This window comes from Hippopotamus amphibius, chromosome 5 (assembly GCF_030028045.1).
Source record: "Hippopotamus amphibius kiboko isolate mHipAmp2 chromosome 5, mHipAmp2.hap2, whole genome shotgun sequence".
Lineage (NCBI taxonomy): Eukaryota > Metazoa > Chordata > Mammalia > Artiodactyla > Hippopotamidae > Hippopotamus > Hippopotamus amphibius.
The window spans coordinates 51440064-51457759 of record NC_080190.1 but is presented as its reverse complement, the minus strand read 5'-3'; the positions used below and the strand labels follow the sequence as shown (position 1 = coordinate 51457759).

The 17696-nt window shown below is 53.8% G+C and overlaps 1 protein-coding gene across 4 annotated transcripts in view; it reads right to left on the bottom strand.

The window, feature by feature from the left end:
* Positions 1-7989: 7989 nt before the first annotated feature.
* Positions 7990-17696, bottom strand: part of ANTXRL (ANTXR like) — a 42521-nt gene continuing 32814 nt past the window's right edge. For all 4 annotated transcript variants that reach the window (XM_057734035.1, XM_057734038.1, XM_057734036.1 and 1 more), the window contains 4 exons: positions 17378-17416; positions 16231-16314; positions 15740-15817; positions 7990-9449 (listed from right to left, as the gene is read on the bottom strand). In XM_057734035.1, coding sequence (XP_057590018.1) covers positions 9222-9449; positions 15740-15817; positions 16231-16314; positions 17378-17416 — 429 coding nt within the window. In that variant the 3' untranslated portion in view covers positions 7990-9221. The remainder of the gene's footprint in view (positions 9450-15739; positions 15818-16230; positions 16315-17377; positions 17417-17696) is intronic.

Below are 17696 nucleotides of genomic sequence, written 5' to 3'. Positions count from 1 at the left end.
GCAAGCAGGCCCCAGGCCCCACCCAGCACCACCCCCGCCCCCTCTCCTGCCCCCTGGGCTCTGCCTGGCTCTGGGTCCCTCCTGTGGCTCTCAGACCCCACCCGGCACCAGCCCAGGCCTGCCCTGTGGAAACACACCACCCACTGCCAGATGTTTGAGCTGCGGCTGTTACACAGACTGGAAATTCTGAGTTCCAACTTTTGAAAGCCCCACATAGTAAACACAGCTATTCATTCAGTCTTTGCTAGACCTGATCTATATAAAAAAGGAGTCTATTTGTTGCACAGCTTCTCCACAATGAATAATGCAACGGGAACTCTGCAAAGGACATAAAGTAACAGCAGGCTCCACTTATTGGGGTGTCTCTATGCCTAGATACCTCTTTAATCACTCCGTGTACTCTGTCCCCTTTAATCGCTGCCACAACCCTAAGAAGCAGGTAGTATAGTAAGAAATGGAAACTCCAAAGTTTACACAATTGGCATAAATCACACTTCTTGTGGGAAGAAGCCACTCGACCCACCAGGCCTCTTGGACGTGTGTGCTCTGCCCTGGGCCCTGCAGGACAAGCTGGCTGCCAAGGGAGAGAGGAGCCTCCTGGAAAGAAGTTAATTTTTTCCTTTCTGGAGTTTGTCCTCCCTGGGGCCCCTGCCAGAACGTTCCTTAGCACCACTCTCCCCATGCCACCACTTAACCCGTCCTTCGGGGTAAAGACCTTGCCTCAGTGACTACCCCGTAGCCCCTCCATCCTGGGGAGGTTCCCCAGGGCTTCCAGACCCCCCCATTGCTCCTAGAGCTCCAGAAAAAAACAGCCCCACCATGTTGTGACTTGCATTCAATGAAACCTCTCAGGGTGTCAATGAAAAAATTAATCGGTTGATCTAAGAAAGAAATGGAAAATTTTATTTGAGCCAAATTTGAGGATTATAACCAGGGAAGAGCATCTCAGAAAGCTCTGAGAACTGTTCCTCCTGTTAGAAGTCAAGGCACAGGGACTTCCCTGGTCGTGCATTGGTTAAGAATCCACCTGCCAATGCAGGGGAAACGGGTTCGAGCTCTGGCCCGGGAAGATCCCACATGCCGTGGAGCAACTAAGCCCGTGCACCACAACTACTGAGCCCATGCTCTAGAGCCCGTGAGCCACACCTACTGAGCCCTTGTGCCACAACTACTGAAACCTGCACACCTAGAGTCCGTGCTCCTCAACAAGAGAAGCCATGGCACTGAGAAGCCTGCGCACCACAACAGAGAGCAGCCCCTACTCGCCACAACTAGAGAAAGCCCACGTGCAGCAATGAAGACCTAATCAATCAATTAATCAATAAATAAATTTATTAAAAAAAAAGGAGTCAAGCACAGCTATATAAGTTTTTTGAGACAGAAGGCTGTACGATAAATAATGTGTTATTAATAGTTTACACAATCCAGGTCATGTGACCCCTTACAAGATCAAGAAGGAATGTTATCTTTTAAGGAGTTGTCAGGCTGGGACAATGTTGCTCTTTATGGTTGAGCAAGTGTTTCTGCTGATGGGAGGTTTGGTTGACGCATAAGGCAGATACACAACCCATAGTGTGCAGAGAGGAGGCCAAAGGGCAGAGAAGATTTTTTATGTTTAAATTTTTCTTGTCTTGCCATAAAATATGAATTTTATTTCATAAGGATAGCAGGTAAGACCTGTCCCCTCTGGATTCCTGACCCTGGCTCCAGTGCTCCTTTCTCTACACACACAGTGTCCCCAGGCTGTTCCTTTTGGAAGCGTGGGCTGGGGTGGGCGGAGAGGGAGCTGGGCCAGCACGCGGAGGGGAGGGGAGGCAGCTGGTGGGGGCGAGCAGCCCAGGGCTGCAGTGAAAACTGGGGATGGGTCATCACCCAGCGCTGTGAGATGCCACCGTAAGAGGCAGACTGCTTCAGGTCACACGGACTGAGAAAGGGCCTGCTCGGGGCCCCAAACTCCCCACTCTCCTTGGGAGCCCTTGGGGCCAGAACCAAGGCGTCCTCACTGGTGACGCTTTCCCAGGACCTCGGCTGCTCATGGGGGCCATGCCCATGTCACGCCGTGAGGATCAGGGTCTGGGGAGTGGGGACCCTCTAGGGGTCTGGCCAAAGTCAGTTATGAGGATGACTCTAGCTAAGTCACTGCAGTGTGGTGGCCCTGGAGAGCCCAGAGAGAAATGCTGGACTCTGAGACCAAGACAGGCCACAGAGCTCGGTGCAGAGAGAATGTCAGACAGGGTACCCCCCTGAGCGTCCAGAATGCACAGTGACCCAGTGAGGTCACAGGATCTGCCCTCTGTGTCCTGCTCTCTTCAGCACTTGTGTCCGCTTCTCGGGCCTCGCCCTGACACATCTCCTGCCGCCAGGAGCTCACCTTCTTTTTGAAGCTCTGGGCTTGGCTTCTGGGGTGCCCAGCACCCCTGGTCATTCTTTTTCATCTCTTTTCTGCAACCAAACTGTCCCCCAGGGCTCCTCCCTGGGCCTCTGTTCTTCCTGCTTCATATCAGTGGTCCTGAGGCATGGCTGAGCCCTTTGGGCTCACCTGGGTACCTCCTACCCCAGAGACAAGAGCCCTGAGATCCCCATCTGCTCTTTTGGGGTCTCCTTGGTTCAATAGCCCCATCCCAGCATCGCCCATGGACATCCTGTCACTGGGCCTCTGACATCTCGTGTCAAACCCGTGTCCTTTCTGGAACCTCTCACCTGCCCATCTGTGCCCATAGCCTGCCCTCGGGCCTACTTCCCCCTCCTGAATGGCCTTTCCTCCCTCTGGGGTGGGCGTGGGCAGCTCGCTGGCCCTGGCCGTGGGCCTCGGCCCTGTGGAGTGATCTTCTTCCTCCGCAGTGCCTGGCTGGGGTGGCCATGTGATGTCACAGAGTCAGGCAGGATGGATGTGCCTGAAACCGTGGCTTGCTGAGCCCCTCTGAGTGAGCCCTGGCCTGGTGTCAGGAAGAGCTGGGTCCAGCTAGCTGCACCCTGGGGTGACCGTCTGAGCACTCTGTGAGGAGTCCTCACAGGTGAAATCTTTGTGGCCTGCCCTTCCCACCACCCTGACAGGGACCGTAAGGACCACACAATGACAATGAGGCTGGTAGAAGCTGGCCCGGGAGGCGCTCAGCACCCAACCAGGCCCAGCTAGAGTTCTCGTGGGGAATGTTAGGCTCTTCTGGTGGGGGAGGGGGTCTCAAGATCTCCAGCCTCACACGTCACTCACGGCACAAAGAGCAGTGCGCGCGGCTGTGTTCCCAGCACTCCGCGGAGCGGGCCGTGCTGAACCTGCGCTCTGGCCCAGGGGGAGCACGGACTGTGCACAAAGCCCTGCGAGCTACAGGTGAGCGGCAGAGAGGAAGCAGAGGTTGCTGTGGGAACAGACAGCAGGGCGGAGGATCGGGTCTCATCTGGGTCCCTGTGTTGGGAGGTTGCTTTTAGGAAGCGAGGTGTCACTGAGCCCTGATGAACGGTTGCAGTTAGCCCAGGAACGGGGGTGGGGGTGGTGTGTGGGGTAGCAGACGGGCGAAAGAGAGGTAAGGGATGCCTGCAGTGCAGTGCTCGTGTCCAGGTCGGGTGTGTGCGCCTGGGGCTACCCACCCATCAGAATGAGGGATGGACACGTGGGAGGGTGTAGCCTGTTCAGGCTGAGAACGGCTGAAGAGTCACCAGGGAAAGTGACAGGTGAGGCTGGAACTATAGAACCTCTGGATGTGGAGGGAGTTTCTGCTTCACATGAGCACATAGAGGTGGTAAGGACGGCACAGGAAGAGAATGGCATGATGCCCACAGCTGTGCGGAGCCAGTCGGGGGGCAGGAGAACAGGCAAGTGAGGAGGAGGGGAGACGGGGTTGCAGACAGATAGGGGAGAGATGGAAACGGTGACAGGATGTGGATGTGAGGGACAAAGATAGCTCACAGTGCAGGGAGTTGGAGGCCAAGAAGTCGAGGATAAGAAGTCCTGAGTCAGCCCGTGGATGTTGAAGTTCTCCGGGATAATAGCGGGCTTTGGGCTGCAGGGCGGTGTCAGCCGGGTGCCCCAGTCTGACGTGAATGAGGAGTGGAGGGTGTCCATGGGGAGAAGGGGGGAGGATGGCAGAGGGGAGTGGCCAGGCTCCTCCACGGGTCCCTGACAGCATGCGGGACCCGCACACTTGGGCAGGCTGGGCTCTGGCAGAGGGGCTGGGGGCAGCCTGCTGGCACAGACCTGGCCGCCCTGGCCACGAGTCTGCTGTGCATCACAGGAAGCCGCACACTTGGTGGGAGGCCTGTGGGTGGGACAAGGGCACGTTGAGGACTTGGGGTAGGTCTCCCCCCGGCCCCGCCCCGCCAGGTACTGTCCCATCTCTCTAGGTTTTAAAGAAACATCTCTAGTCCCCAGAAAGGGGAAAAATAGCTCTCACCATTGACAGTGTGATAGTAGGGGCCACATAACGGGCATGAAATCAACTAAGTGAAACAAAAGTCTCCATCATGTTTGTTCCATGACTCTGCTATCACGGACATTTTAAAACTGATTTTTAAATTGGGCTAGTAAACAAATGTAAGCTCTGAACGCCATCTCCTGGAACAATTTACCACATCACACCAGCCTCCTGTCATCCTGTCCTCACCAAGGCACCTGGGCACCCAGTGCCTGAAGCTACAGGACAGGAAGTTCCCTGCGGGGAGGGGGACCGTAGGCAATCTCTAGTCGCCTCCTGTGCCTTCTGCTCCCGGGGCCGCAGCCTTAGGCTGCTGCTGATTTAGGGCCAGCCCATCTCTGAGCCGGTCCCCAGCCCTGCCCCACTTAGGGCGGGGCTCCCGCCCTTGGCCGCCTTCCCTTTATGGCTTTCTGCCTGCATGGTGAGCACCTCCTGTGGCTGGCAATCTGCTCTCTGAGCCAGAGTTTGCTTCCCTGGGATGCCTACCACCCATGGGTAGCAGGGAAATAAGGAATGAAAATTTCAAATTTCCAGTTACAAGGAATTGTATCTTTGGGTTGAAAACCCCTTGTCAACTTCAGGCTCATGATCTACAATGTCGGGCCTCCTGATGTCCCTGGAACCCCAGAATCTCCACAAGGATCCTAAGCGTGGGGCTGCAACACATACTTCCTCAGCTCTTCACCTGCCCGAGGTGAGGATGAGCGGCCAAGGCCCTTCCTGACCTTGCAGCAAGTGAGTCCTGACCCAGCATGGCCTCGAATTGCCAGGAACCCATGGTGCACGAGCTGCCTCTGCGGGGCCCCCGCTGTGTGTGTGAGCGCAGGGAGCTCTGTACACGGTCACATTCCGTCTTCACATAGCTGGGGGTGCTATGGAGGTGAGGGTGACATGCCTGGGGTCATCCTTGTCCATCACAATCACAGGTCCTTGAGCAGGACCTGTGGCCTTTTGTCTCCAAAACTTGCAGGAGTCTTTTCTCAGGACTCCCCCTGTTCCCCAGAACCCACTACTTGAAGAGGGGCTTCTGGTAGTTTCAGCTGATAAATGGCTATTATGGGCTGAGTTGTGTCCTCCCCAAATTCACCTGTGGAAGTGCTAACCCCCAGGACCTCAGAAAGTGACTGGAGATGTGGTCTCTACAGAGGTAATTAAGTGAGGTTATATGGGTGGGCCTAATCCAATATGACTGCTGTCCTTATAAGAAGAGGAGATTAAGATGCAGACACAGGCAGAGGAAAGACCATGTAAAGACACAGGGAGAAGACAGCCATCTACAGGTCAAGGAGAGAGGACTCAGAAGAAATCAACCCTGCAGATGCCTTGATCTCAGCCTTCTAGCCTGTGGAATTGTAAGAAAATAGATTTCTGTTGTTTAAGCCACTCAGTCTGTGGTACTTTGTTACAGCAGCCCAGCAAATGAATACAATGGCTTTGGTCTTAACAACCCAGATTGCACCACCGCCCTGTTTCCTGCACCTAAGGAACTCCCCTCTTTACCTCCACTGCCCAAGTCAAGCCCTGTTCTCCCAAATGGCACAAGCCCAGTCTGTAGGTTGGAGGCAGCAGGCAGGTATGGGACCTTCATAGAAGGGGCAGGTGTTGGGGGAAGAGCAAACACGAAGGGCTCTCGCTTGCCTACATGGATCAGCTTCATCAGGAGGACAAAGTAGGTGGGAGAAATGAGTGGGAATGAAGGATGTAGGGTGGCAAGGGCAACTCATGGGGAGACAGATGGGTCAGGCTCCTGAACATATTGAAAATCACATTGGAGGTGCCTGCTCAGCCCACTGTCAGACTCTCAAGACCAGGCCCTGTGCTGGGCCTGACAGCAGCCATGTTTGTACGTAACCCTGGTGGTTGGGCCAGGCATGGACATCTTTCCCCCAGCAATGTGGCCCTGGGGACACACATCAGACAACATGAGCAGAGGACCAGCGACCAGGGACTGTGCACAGGGTGGCTGCCCCTTCACCCACGGGATGGGACCCACAGCCACTCCAGCTCTGTCTTTCTGGCATCTGCTGTGGGCCCTGCCTCTGCACGGCTTGGAAGCATGTCAGGCTGGGGTCTCCCGCGTGGAGAATTCATAGGGTGGGATCTCCTAAACTTTTCCGTGAAAATCCCTGGTAGATGAAGAACGGGAATCAACTGGGCCACATTTTGACATGGTCTGGGAAATGTGTGCAAATCGTGTGGTTCACCTGACAGATTCATGGTTTAAAAATAGGCTCGTTCACATTTACATAGTTTCTGCGTGCTCTGAGAGCGCCCCCTTCTCCAGGGTTGGGCCAAGTCCTGCACACAGAAGGCCCCTGATCAGTAGTCCTTGTGGCTGCCCCTGAGTCACCCAGGACCTGGCCTGCGCGGGCCCTTCAGTCCTGGTGGCTCCGGTGAGGCTGGGTACCCAGGCCTGCTCATCAGGCCGTCACCCTCTGGAGCTGGGCGATGGGCAGCCCCCATCTGACCCCAGACCTCTGTCTCCCTCCCTCTCCACTCTACCCCTCACGCACAGACACCAAGCATCACCCCTCAGGAGCTTCAGGCCTGACACAAGATGGAAAAGAGGTTGACTTCAGGCCACTTGTTTCCCGCTGCAAACAGCCAGGCGATACCAAGGGCCGGGGTCCGTGCTGGGAATGTGGAAAGGAAAGCAGAATGAGAGCATGACCCCGAGTGGACGTGTGTGCAGACTGCCCAGCACAGCGCAACGGGGAGCTCCGGGCAGTGCTTGAGAAACGGAGTTCCCTTCTGCCTCCCGACCTCCTCTGCATCCTGGGCGCAGGGGTCCTGGTGCGCAGACAAGGGGGTGGCAGGACTGCTGTTCAGGCCACAGCTTTGCCAGGTACGCACACTCCCTCGTGGGGATGCATGTGCGTGGCTTCTACTTGTGTGCTTGTGGAGGTGGCCTGTGGCTGGCCCTGTTGGGGTCTGAGGGAGGCTCCTGGCTTCCAGAAGCTCAAGCTTTTGGTCCAGGCTTGGAGATCCATTTGCGTCTACAGGGGCTGCTTTACATGACACCAAGAGGCGCTCAGAGAACGTGAATTTTTGTTGCCCTAATCTAAAATAAGGAAGAAGCACTGCCCAGTATATTCCTCTGTGTGCAGGTCTCAGCTTAGGGCAGCTCAGATGTGAGACCTGTTATCTAAAAATACCTTGCTCCACCCCAGGAGTCAGGTGGGAGGGGAATCTAGGACAAAAGGCTGCCCACCAACAAGTCATGTATCAGCTGAGGGCTGCACCCCCTTTCTTCTTCACTAGGGTGAGGTTAATGCCAAACCAGAAGGATTGGATGAGCTGGAATGAGGGAAGGCGGGGGGACAGAGGGGCCCGGGGGAGATTGCTGAGAAAACTCCCTTTTCCTGCTGCCTCCTGTTACTGTCCAACACAGAAAGTGAGACCAGTGTTGGTGGGTGTGGGTGGTGAGATGTGGGCTCTTGCTCCTCCCAGATCTCCCCTGATCTGATGAAAGTTTTGACCGCCTCCCTCCTCAATTCAGGGGTGAGGAAGGAGGGATGGGCTAAAAATGAGACGGCTCTCAACATCCATGAATAAACAGACATGCTGATTTCAGCCAGGATCACAGTAGGCTCTTTATTAAATCACAGATACATTTCTCATTTGGGGTCACAGAGTCTCAGAGGTGGGCACATACTATCGTACGGTTATACACAGACACACAGCTATAATGCAGGAGCACAGAGCCAGTTTCAGAAAAGTGTCCCTGACCCTCTCAGGCCAGGACAATGCTTTCACCAATTACAAACAATCCAAAATATTTCACTTCTAAGGAAGAGATAAAATCTTTCTATAGGATTTCATGTTATTTAAACCCCCTTTCTGCCTAATTAAGAAAAAAGTTTCATACACTTTTCTTGGTATCATGAGTACATTTTCTTTATCTGAACACAGGGAAAGTTATGGTCATCCCTATCCAACCACTTCGATCAATACAATGTAAAAACCCAAACCTGACATATTTTTACCTCTAGTTGTCTTACAGAAATTCAATGAAAGGCATAAATATAGCATTCCAGGAGATGGGAGTGAGGGTGGAGAGGAGTTTAACGTACTGTCAGTATGGATTAGGGACAACAATATTACATTGGGACGCCCCTTGAATGCTCCTGTGGGCTGTGTGCATGGCGCTGGAGTATCGTACAGACCCCCTCTCTGGGTGGTGGGGAGGACGCTGCGTGCTAAAACATCTCTGTCGGGAGCACAGTTTCTTCTATGGTGGCAGATGGCAAATAGGGGAGGTTGAACTTCTCTAGGGAAATGGAGAGACTCCTCTAAAATTCCCCTGGACCTAGGGACTGGTTGGTTTATGTGGAAAGAGAAGGTGCACTTCCAGCCGGTGAACTGTAGAGGGCCTCCTCTCTTTCTGAGACACGTTCAGAATGTAGGTAGCCAAAAAACGGAAACCAGGAGCACGGAGTGAAGGAGGTGAGAAATTCAAGTACTTCTCTCTGCGTCAGATTAGGGGAGGAGACACAGGATTGTATGCGTATTTCAAAGATGTTTTGGGCTTTGTTCAAAGAGCAGAATTTGACTAAAACCTCATGCGTCCCAGCCTTTGGTGACAGATGAAGATCAGGCTTTGGGGAGTGGGACTCATCATGTCTACATCCACAGGATGCCAGGGTGCTTTGTCCTGGCAGAAGCAGTATAGACATGTCTCACCAGGTAACAAACTCTGATCAGCAACAAATTCCGAAACCTTTTGACTGTAAACCAAGACAGTATATATGTCTAATTCAGCAAACAAAGGGCTCTTAACAGTCTTGGGTTCTTGGTGCTTTAGAGGTCGGGCTATGGGGGCTGGAGTGACAAAGTGGCTCCGCAGAGTGGCTGGGCAGGGGGAGAGACGAGCCGGTGCATCCTGGAGGGAGGCCTGGAGCACATGAGCGGGGAGTGTTGGTACCGTGAGCAGCAGCTGTTGATGGAGAAGCACTCGTGGCTGGGTTGAAGGCAGATCTTAGGGCTGCAGTGCAACTGCCCACAGTGGGGCTTCGTTAGGGCCAAGTTGAGGCACTTCCCCTGCAGGGGAAAGGAGAGAGACGATCACTAGAAGCCGCTGGAATTGGGAGCAGAAGGCTGTGGTTTCCCTGGCTTCTGGGGCCTGCAAAGCTCCTTCTCTGACTCAATCCCACCCTTCTCCTGCTGCCCGGAGTCCCCTGATCCCCCTGTTGGGTCTGTCTGGCCTGTCAGTCCTTATAGGTGCTCCACATTGTGTGCAGACTTCAGGCTTCCGTGAGCCTGCCATTCACGGGTGAAGTGTTACCTTGAATGCCTGTGAGTGACAAAGGCCACTGAATGCTGCCTGCTTCTCCTGAGAGGGTCATTTTCATCAACCTAGGTTTTAAAATCCTTAGTAACCCTTTAGAAACTTTTCCTCTTCCACACCCACAGGGATGTCTGATCTGATGAAACTTTCAGGAAATATACACCGCTTTGGGACCTGCACCCCTCAGGGCAGAGCAGAGCAGACCCAGAGATGGGAGGGGACTTCTCACGTTGACTTTCCCCAGCATGACAAGCCTGAGATAGTTTGGTAAATGTCTCTTTCCAGCAACTTTCTATGTAAAATCACCCTGGGCTTCAATAAGTTAATATTTTCTCTTTTACAGATAAACACTTTTACTTTTCTTGATTATAAAAGTAGCACCTGCCCACTATAGAGAACCTAAGCAACACAGAAAAATATGCATGAGGAAATACACGCTTCTTTTCCAACCACCCACAATAACCACTATGAAGACGATCCTGAACGCTCTGCAGACAGCAACTTCTTTGATTATTTATCAGCAATTCCCCTTTTCTGATCTCCATCCCCTAGCTGGCCCTTGTCCCTTCCAGATGCATGGCCCAGGCTTGCCCTCTCCTGCCACCTTCCTGTGGTTCCTGTGTCACCCTAGCTCACCTTCCCCGCCTCCTCCTCTGCAGGGTTCCTCAGCCTCCAGGTCCCCAGGCCCAGACTTGGGGCCACTCTGCCCAAACCCTGTCCTGAGCCATGAGAGTCTCTCGCTGCCCATCCATGCTCACCTTCCTCTGCACCTACTGTCTGTCCAGGCCCTAAGCTTCCTTCCTAGGCAGACTCAAGTGTCTCCTCTCCCCTGGTCACCTGGCTCCACTCTCCCGCGCCTACCCCAATCCAGGCCTCACAGAATCATCTTCCTCGAGCTTTCTCTTCCTCAACTTACACCTTTAGCTGTGCTTCCTCACTGTCTGGGAATCCAGCCCCAGTGCCCAGCCCAGCCCACCAGGCCATCCAACCGCTGGCTCCTGGCCCACTGCCAACAGTGCCGGCACACACCCAAAGTGTCCCTGTGTCTCAGCTGCACCCTCCATGCACCTCTGCTCCAGGGTTGTCCTCTCCAGCCTCTCCATTTCCCATATCCAGACCACCCATCCTCTGAGGCCACCTCTGCCCTCCCCTCAAGCCAGTACGGGAGCGACTGGGCCCCACAGCCCCCAGAGCACTAGAGTTGGTTCCCTCTTCTCTGGAGCCCAAGGGCAGGGTCTCCGTCACCGGCAGGACTCTCACCCTTTCTGCTCCAGGACTGCACCCCAAAATCCTTAACTGTTCATTTATTCAGGTGAATTTTAGAATCATTTTGATCAAATTCCTTAAAAATATTCATTATAATTTTCACTAAAGCAGCATTAAGCCCATGAATTCTTTTGGGTAAAGCTGACATTGTGGTCTAGGCTTTTGCATTTTCAAGTCTTCTTTTATAGCAAAGAGTAAAGTTTTGTGGTTTCTTTTCATCACATGTCGGTACACATTGTCACATATGCATGGGTAAGTTCTTTTATTCCTACTGTGAATAGATTGGGATTTTCTATCTTTAATTCTAAGATGCTTTATTTCTGCTTATTTATTCCAGAATGTGGAAAGATCATTCTAGAACTAGTGTCTACCATGTGTTGTGGGATCCCTTTGATCTCCTCAAAGCACGACTGCAGGGCACCTGTGCTGAGGTCTGGCTCCCCTCGCGCAGCCACAGCCCCACTCTGGGAGCTGCTGCGGGGACGTGCACATGGGCTGAGGGAGAGGAGTGAGGTCCAGCCATGGAAGAGACCCCTGGGTGGTGGCAGAGCCCCTGAATCTGTTGTGTGATCATAAGGGGGTCAGGGAGGTGATTAGGGCCTGAGGAGGGGTCTCCTTACCCTCTGGTTTTCTATTAATGAAGAGATCTAAGCCAGTGATCAATTACTTCTTACATCAACTCAGCTACTCCACAGTGAAGGGATGTTTAAGAGATTGGCAATGCTGATTGAACCTTAAGCTCCAGTTCTTTGGAGCTTTGGTTCCATTTCTGGATTTCCTGCTTATTACAGAGGGAAGTGTGTGTGCGCATGTGTACGTGTGCGCGCGCGTGTGTGTGTGAGCATATGTGTGTGTGTGAATGTGTGTGAGAGAGTCTTTGTGTGTGTGTGTGTGAGGAGTGGGGGGTGAGGGGTGTCAAGCATGGAGGAGTAGGCTGTCATCACTGTCACAGAGTTATGATCTGGGACTTTCACAAAGGTCACTGTCTTGAAGGACAGCTGTCAAGTTGGGACTTCCTGGAGGGCTGAAGCCCTGCCCCAGCTTTACCACACGTGCCTTGGTGCTCCCTCTGTGGGTGAGGTCAAAAGATAGGAACTCAGGAGCTCCTTGGCCGTAAATGCAGCTCTGATTGTTACCCAGGACAGCTGTTTCCAGTAAATATTTATGTGTTCATATTTAAAGGAGGTCTGCCAGCAACACAGTGTGAAAATAAGAAATTAATATTCACAATTATTTGCACATCTAACACACTGCACAGAGGAAGGAATTACTTTCCAGTAGTTTCCCTATGACTGTGATAGCAGGTGACAGGAGCCTTAGCCTGGACTTGGAAGTGAGCCTCCCTGGACTTGTTCACAGCCCTGCTGCACCTCTCCATAACCCTGTCATGCTGAGCCCATTGGGAAACATCAGAACCTCGGTTTCTTCAGCTTCAAACTGCGGAGCAGTGACCACCTGGCAGGACAGAGAGGCAGCCAAGCACAGGGTGAGGTCTGAGCTTCGGGCTGTTGACACTGGCCTTATTGCTTCATGGTTGTGTGGCTGGGCAGGTGACTCAACTGTGTAGGGGTCAGCTTCCTCCCCAGTAAAGCGCTGGGAGGATGAAAAGGGTGAGCCTGTGTAAAGTACTCAGTGTCCGGCGACCCCTACTCTGTATAAACGGCCGCTGTTGTGAGAATGAATGAGATCCTTGTGTAAAGGGCCTTGCGTGGTGGTCGCACCCAGGTCATACTCTCTTGGAGACAGTTATATCACTGTCAGCATCATATTCAGGGAGAAATGGAAGGTTTCCCATTTTTACCTGTTTTTCTTGACGGATCTAAGAGAACTGATTTCCATGAACTGAGTGGGCTGCCCTGGGAAAGGCAGGGAAGGAAGAGAATCAGGACCCTGGATGGGTGGGCAGGGTTTGGCCCAAGACCAAGAAACTAAACTGAGTCTTGTTACGTTATTTCGTATATGTGTCCAGGGAGAGATGGTCTGGAAGGGACCATTATTAGAAAACTTCCTCTGGGGATTAGAAGGTGGTGGGACAGAGAGACACAGTCATTTCACAGAAGGTTACAATAAACATGAATGACTGCTTCTGCTACAAAAAAGGTGAGGTTTTGGTAAACTGAGACTTTGAGAATTTTCTATATTGTATTGTGCTGCAGTGCAGAAACATCTGGATTTACTGAAACAAGCAGCTGACAGGTTTTAGAAGGCAGTACCTCCTACAAGTTCAACCCCAGGCTCCACAGTTCACTTTCTGAGTGTGTTCACATCCGCAGGCCTGACTGCAATTCCAGTCCAGGCTGAGGAGTCTGCAAACCACCTCCCTGTGGATCGGGAACTGGAAGGAGAGAGAGGCTGTGCACCTGCGCTTCTGGGAACCCCCTCCCCTGAGGCCTCTGTTTTCCAGCACGGCTTGGTGAAGTGGGTCTGGGCAAGGTTCTGTCTGAGCAGAGCTCCTGGAAGGGACTGCAGGGCACACAGGGAGGTCTGCAGGGAGCAGGCGAAAGTCTTACGTCTGTCCTGGGTAGGATATGTGATCAATGCTCCTAATCCCCCTGCCTGGCCTGAGGTAGGCCAGGCTGAGTCCCCCAAACGCAGTCTTGCACACTTTCCCACTGAGACATGCTCTCTCCTCTGGTCCCAGACCTCCTCTCACTTAGGTGGCCTGTGGCTCAGGTAGGAAAAGCATAAGGCCACTCTGCATAATATGTCCCCAAGCAGCCAGGCTGGGTGTCTCCTGCTGTACATTCAGGGCTGGCCTGCAGAGACTGTAGGTCCCAGCTGACATCCCATCACTTAGACCAAGATTAACTTTACAGCCTGGGACCAGAGCACCGAAAACTTCAAGAGAGGAACTAGGACTCCTGCGCCTACCAGGATACTGGGGTATCCACAGAAATCCTACAACGCTCAGGTCCCCAGGACTATGGTTGGGAAGGACACGGTCAGACGGGGTGGGGGCAGAGAAGTGGGAGGGGTCACATCCACCAGGCACAGTTGCCGGCTCCCAGCCCCTCGCAGGATGAGCGGGGTTAACTTCAGGCAGCTCTGGCTGCCGCCACTTGCTATCTGGGTGGCCTTGGCAACTTCCCTGACCTCTCAGGCCTCAGTTTTGCCTCCAGCAAGCACACAGGTCATTGTGAGCCCACAGACTGCTGGGCAGACTCGAGAGCTGGCCTTGCGGGGGCCTGGCAGAGCCCTGGGCAGCTATAAGGGCCCCCTCATCCATCCCTCTGCCACCTCCCCAACCTGAGTTGCAAAGGGCGACCCTGGGACTGTGACCACTTCAGAGAGGTGCTCAGTGCCCCTGCCCTCACCTCGCTGGGCAGGAAGGCCATTTCTGGCATCTTCCTCTTGTGCACCCTCTGGGCTCTTGCCTCCCTCTGCTTCAGCCCTCTGTCTTGCCCTGTCCCTCCTGATCCCGAGTGAGCATCTCAGGGTGGGTGTCTCTGCTGTTCAGGGCATAAGGCTGGGGTGGGGCTTTCATGACCTGAATGGGGTTGTGGTCCTGGGGATAGGCTCCAGGAGGATCAGGTGGGGAAAGGGGCTTCTGTGTAAGCAAGGCTGGGACTCAGAGCTCGATTCAGACCCAGAACTGGGAGTCCAGCTGCTGTAGGAGCCCTGACACCCCTGTCACCAGATGATGTCCCTGCTGGGTGTGAGCATACCTAGGTGTGTCATCAGCAGTGTCCAGAGGCTTTCAGGCCTGTCCAGAGCTTCTAACTGCCCATCTGTCCAACCACCAAGAGGCAGAGTTTGCCTGATTCAGTGAATGTGGTCAGTGCAGCCCTCACTAAAGACCCTGGGATCGGGACATCCTCCAGGACCCTGGCCTGGTCTGTACAAAAGGTGTGAGCATGGGGACACTCAGGAATATGATGCCAGGCAGGCGCTTCCCAGGTGAACCAGGAGCACTGCCCTCCTTGGACCTGGAGGCCTGAGTAGGGCAGGCTCTGGTGGTTTGGGGGTAACCATCATGAGATCATGAGCGCTGAAGAAAGGGGGGCCGAGCAGTGAGAGGTGTGGAGCCAGCCTCGGAATTCAAGTCCAGCTCTGCCCCTCCCAGCCTTTGTGACCTGGGACAAGTCCCTCAGCCTCTCTGTGGGTCAGTCATCCCTCAGTAAATCTGTGATAATAGTATTATCTACCTGTACAGTTACTGGGAGGGCTAAAGCAGGGAAAACATGTAAACGTCTTAGTTGAGCAACTGGCCCACAGGAAGGACTCAGTAAAATCATCCATCATTATTATTAACTTCCAAGGATGACAACTGGAACAATTAGGCTTCTCCCCACTGTCACAGGCACTGACACAACGAGGGCATCTTTACTGCCTGGTGAAACCAGTCAGTGTTGTCCAGGCAACACTGGGGAGGGGGTGTCACCATGTCCTCCACCACTCCTGGCACCTGAGTGACCAGCCCAGGAGGGTCTCATGGATGGGATGCAGCCAGCAGTCCCATAGGTTCAGGTGAGCAGTGGGGGGGATGATGGATTGGAGGCCAGTAAGCCTCTCCAGCCCTTTTCACTTAAGATTGGCATTGCAGGGCTTTGCTCTGGAGAGGAAAGGTCCTGACATCCTTGAGATGAGGACGCAGGGGAAATGCATGCGGGCCACGTTGAGAATTGCGTGGAAGCTCAGGAGCTCCAGGTCTCCATGTCTCGGGCCTTCCTCTCAGGTGATGCCCAGACAGGGCTCTCTGACCCACAGTCCTGGGGGCAACTGTCAAGGGCAAAACCTAGACCCCAGGCCATGGGGAGCATTCCTGTGCCCTGCTTACCATGTCCCTGGGCGGACACCACATCAGTGACATCTGGTTGCAGCGCTGAACAAAGTCACACAAGGTATCCAGCTTTCCCTGAAAAGCAGATGTGGTTGTGAGGAAGCTACAGCCATAGATGCTGCCTCTAGAGGGGTCGTGTCCGCTGTGACTTGAGATGGCCTGCAAGGGCTCTATCCCCACCAATTCCCTGATCAGCACTGCAGCTACCCTTTGGGGCCACCCACCAACATCCAGAAACTTGGGCCCATCCCAAGGGGGAAACCCTGGTGGTGATGGGAACAAAAGCCCTCAAATCTTTTGGCCTCCCCTGGGCTCTAGTGTTAGGAGGTCTTTGGCTGTTCTCCGGTGCCAAGTGACCATAGTCCAGTGCCCACAGCTCATTCCTACACACCGTGACTTACGGGTCCAGCTCTGTGCGTGAACCTGCTACCCTCACCTCCATCTTCCCAGCCCTGGAGTCATCACTCCCCCACGAGGGCCCTTCTCACCTCCATTCGTTTCATCCCGCCTCCTTGGCACCCACAAGGGACAATCACTGTGGGGCATGGCATTTGACATGTCTCCTCTGGCTCCTAGGAAGAGAAAACACTGTCTGCGTCCTTGATTGGCAGCTCCTGGGTGCAGGCACATGACATCTGTTGCCTGGGCACCTGTCAGGTACTGGCCACTCAGCAAATGTTCGTGGGAGAATCAAGGACAAATGAGCAGCACCCGGCACAGTAAGAGAGCAGCCTCCGTGGGAAACACGCACCAGCTCCTTCTGCTTTCCAAAGATGGCTTTTCTCCAAATATCAACCAACTCTGTCCTGACCCCGCCGTTCCTGGAGGCCACCCTTGTCGGAGAAGCTGGGAATGTGGCTGTGTTGCATAATGGGGCTGTCAGGGATGCAGCATTAGCAGGTGACAGGGCTGTATTCACCCGACTCGGGCAGATCCAGCCTCTCCAGGCCACACTGCAGCCAGTGTAGACATCAGCCCAGGCAGTGACCCTGTTTCCCACCAGATCTCAGGCCTAGGTCCCCCTGCCTCGGGACTCGGTGCCCCTGCTCTAACTACATCTTATAGGCCCTGGTTTGGGCCCCCACCTGGGGTCAGCCACAGCCTCCTCACCTGACCTGTGGTCCCTGTGCTCACCTGGGCTGTGCCCCCCTCACAGCTCAATGCCAGGGAAGACTCCCTCCTCCTCCCTCAGCCCCCCAGTCCCAAAAGGTTAACCCCACCAAGACCCTCCCGCTGACGTGAGACTGGGATAAAGACCAAGGAAATGGAGCCGAGCATACAAGGGTGCGTCAAAAAGTATCTGCACTCTGCCTGTAGAATTTATAGAAGTTTTAATTGACAAAAAGACCATTGATTTCAGGAGGGATCACAGCTGTGATAAAAGCCCTGGATCAGGCCTTGTTGGGAGTTTGGGAACGATATTGTCTGGGTGACATTTTGTGAACCCACTTCTTCATCTGTATCCCTCCCTGCCCTCTGTCACCCTCTTCTTTCTACCAGCTCTCTCTGCCCAGGTAGGTGGGAGCTGGCGGGGTGGGGGATGACATATTCCCATACACGGCAGGGGGCCTCTCTCTGCAGGTCAGTGTGTGCATCAGGCATGCTGACAACATCAGGACCAAACACACCACTTACCCTTTCTGGCTTCTGCACTGGTGGTGGCTCCTTGAAGGTCTAGAATGGAAGTGATGAAAATTGAAGCGGTCCAAGTTTAGTGCCCATAAAACTCATCTCTACTGAAGCAATGCCTTCTGGGACCAGGTCTTTGCAGCATGAATTGGCTTCCCTCAACTCTCACAACCTAGCCTGGGGGTCTTAGTTCCCTTCCTAGTGGCTTTTTTCACCTCAGTTCATCTTTTCGTTTTTACCTGGTACCCGCAACAAGGGACAATTACTATGGGGCATGGTGACAATCACAGGTCAGGAGGCATGGGGAGGGCTCCGGCTCAGCCGT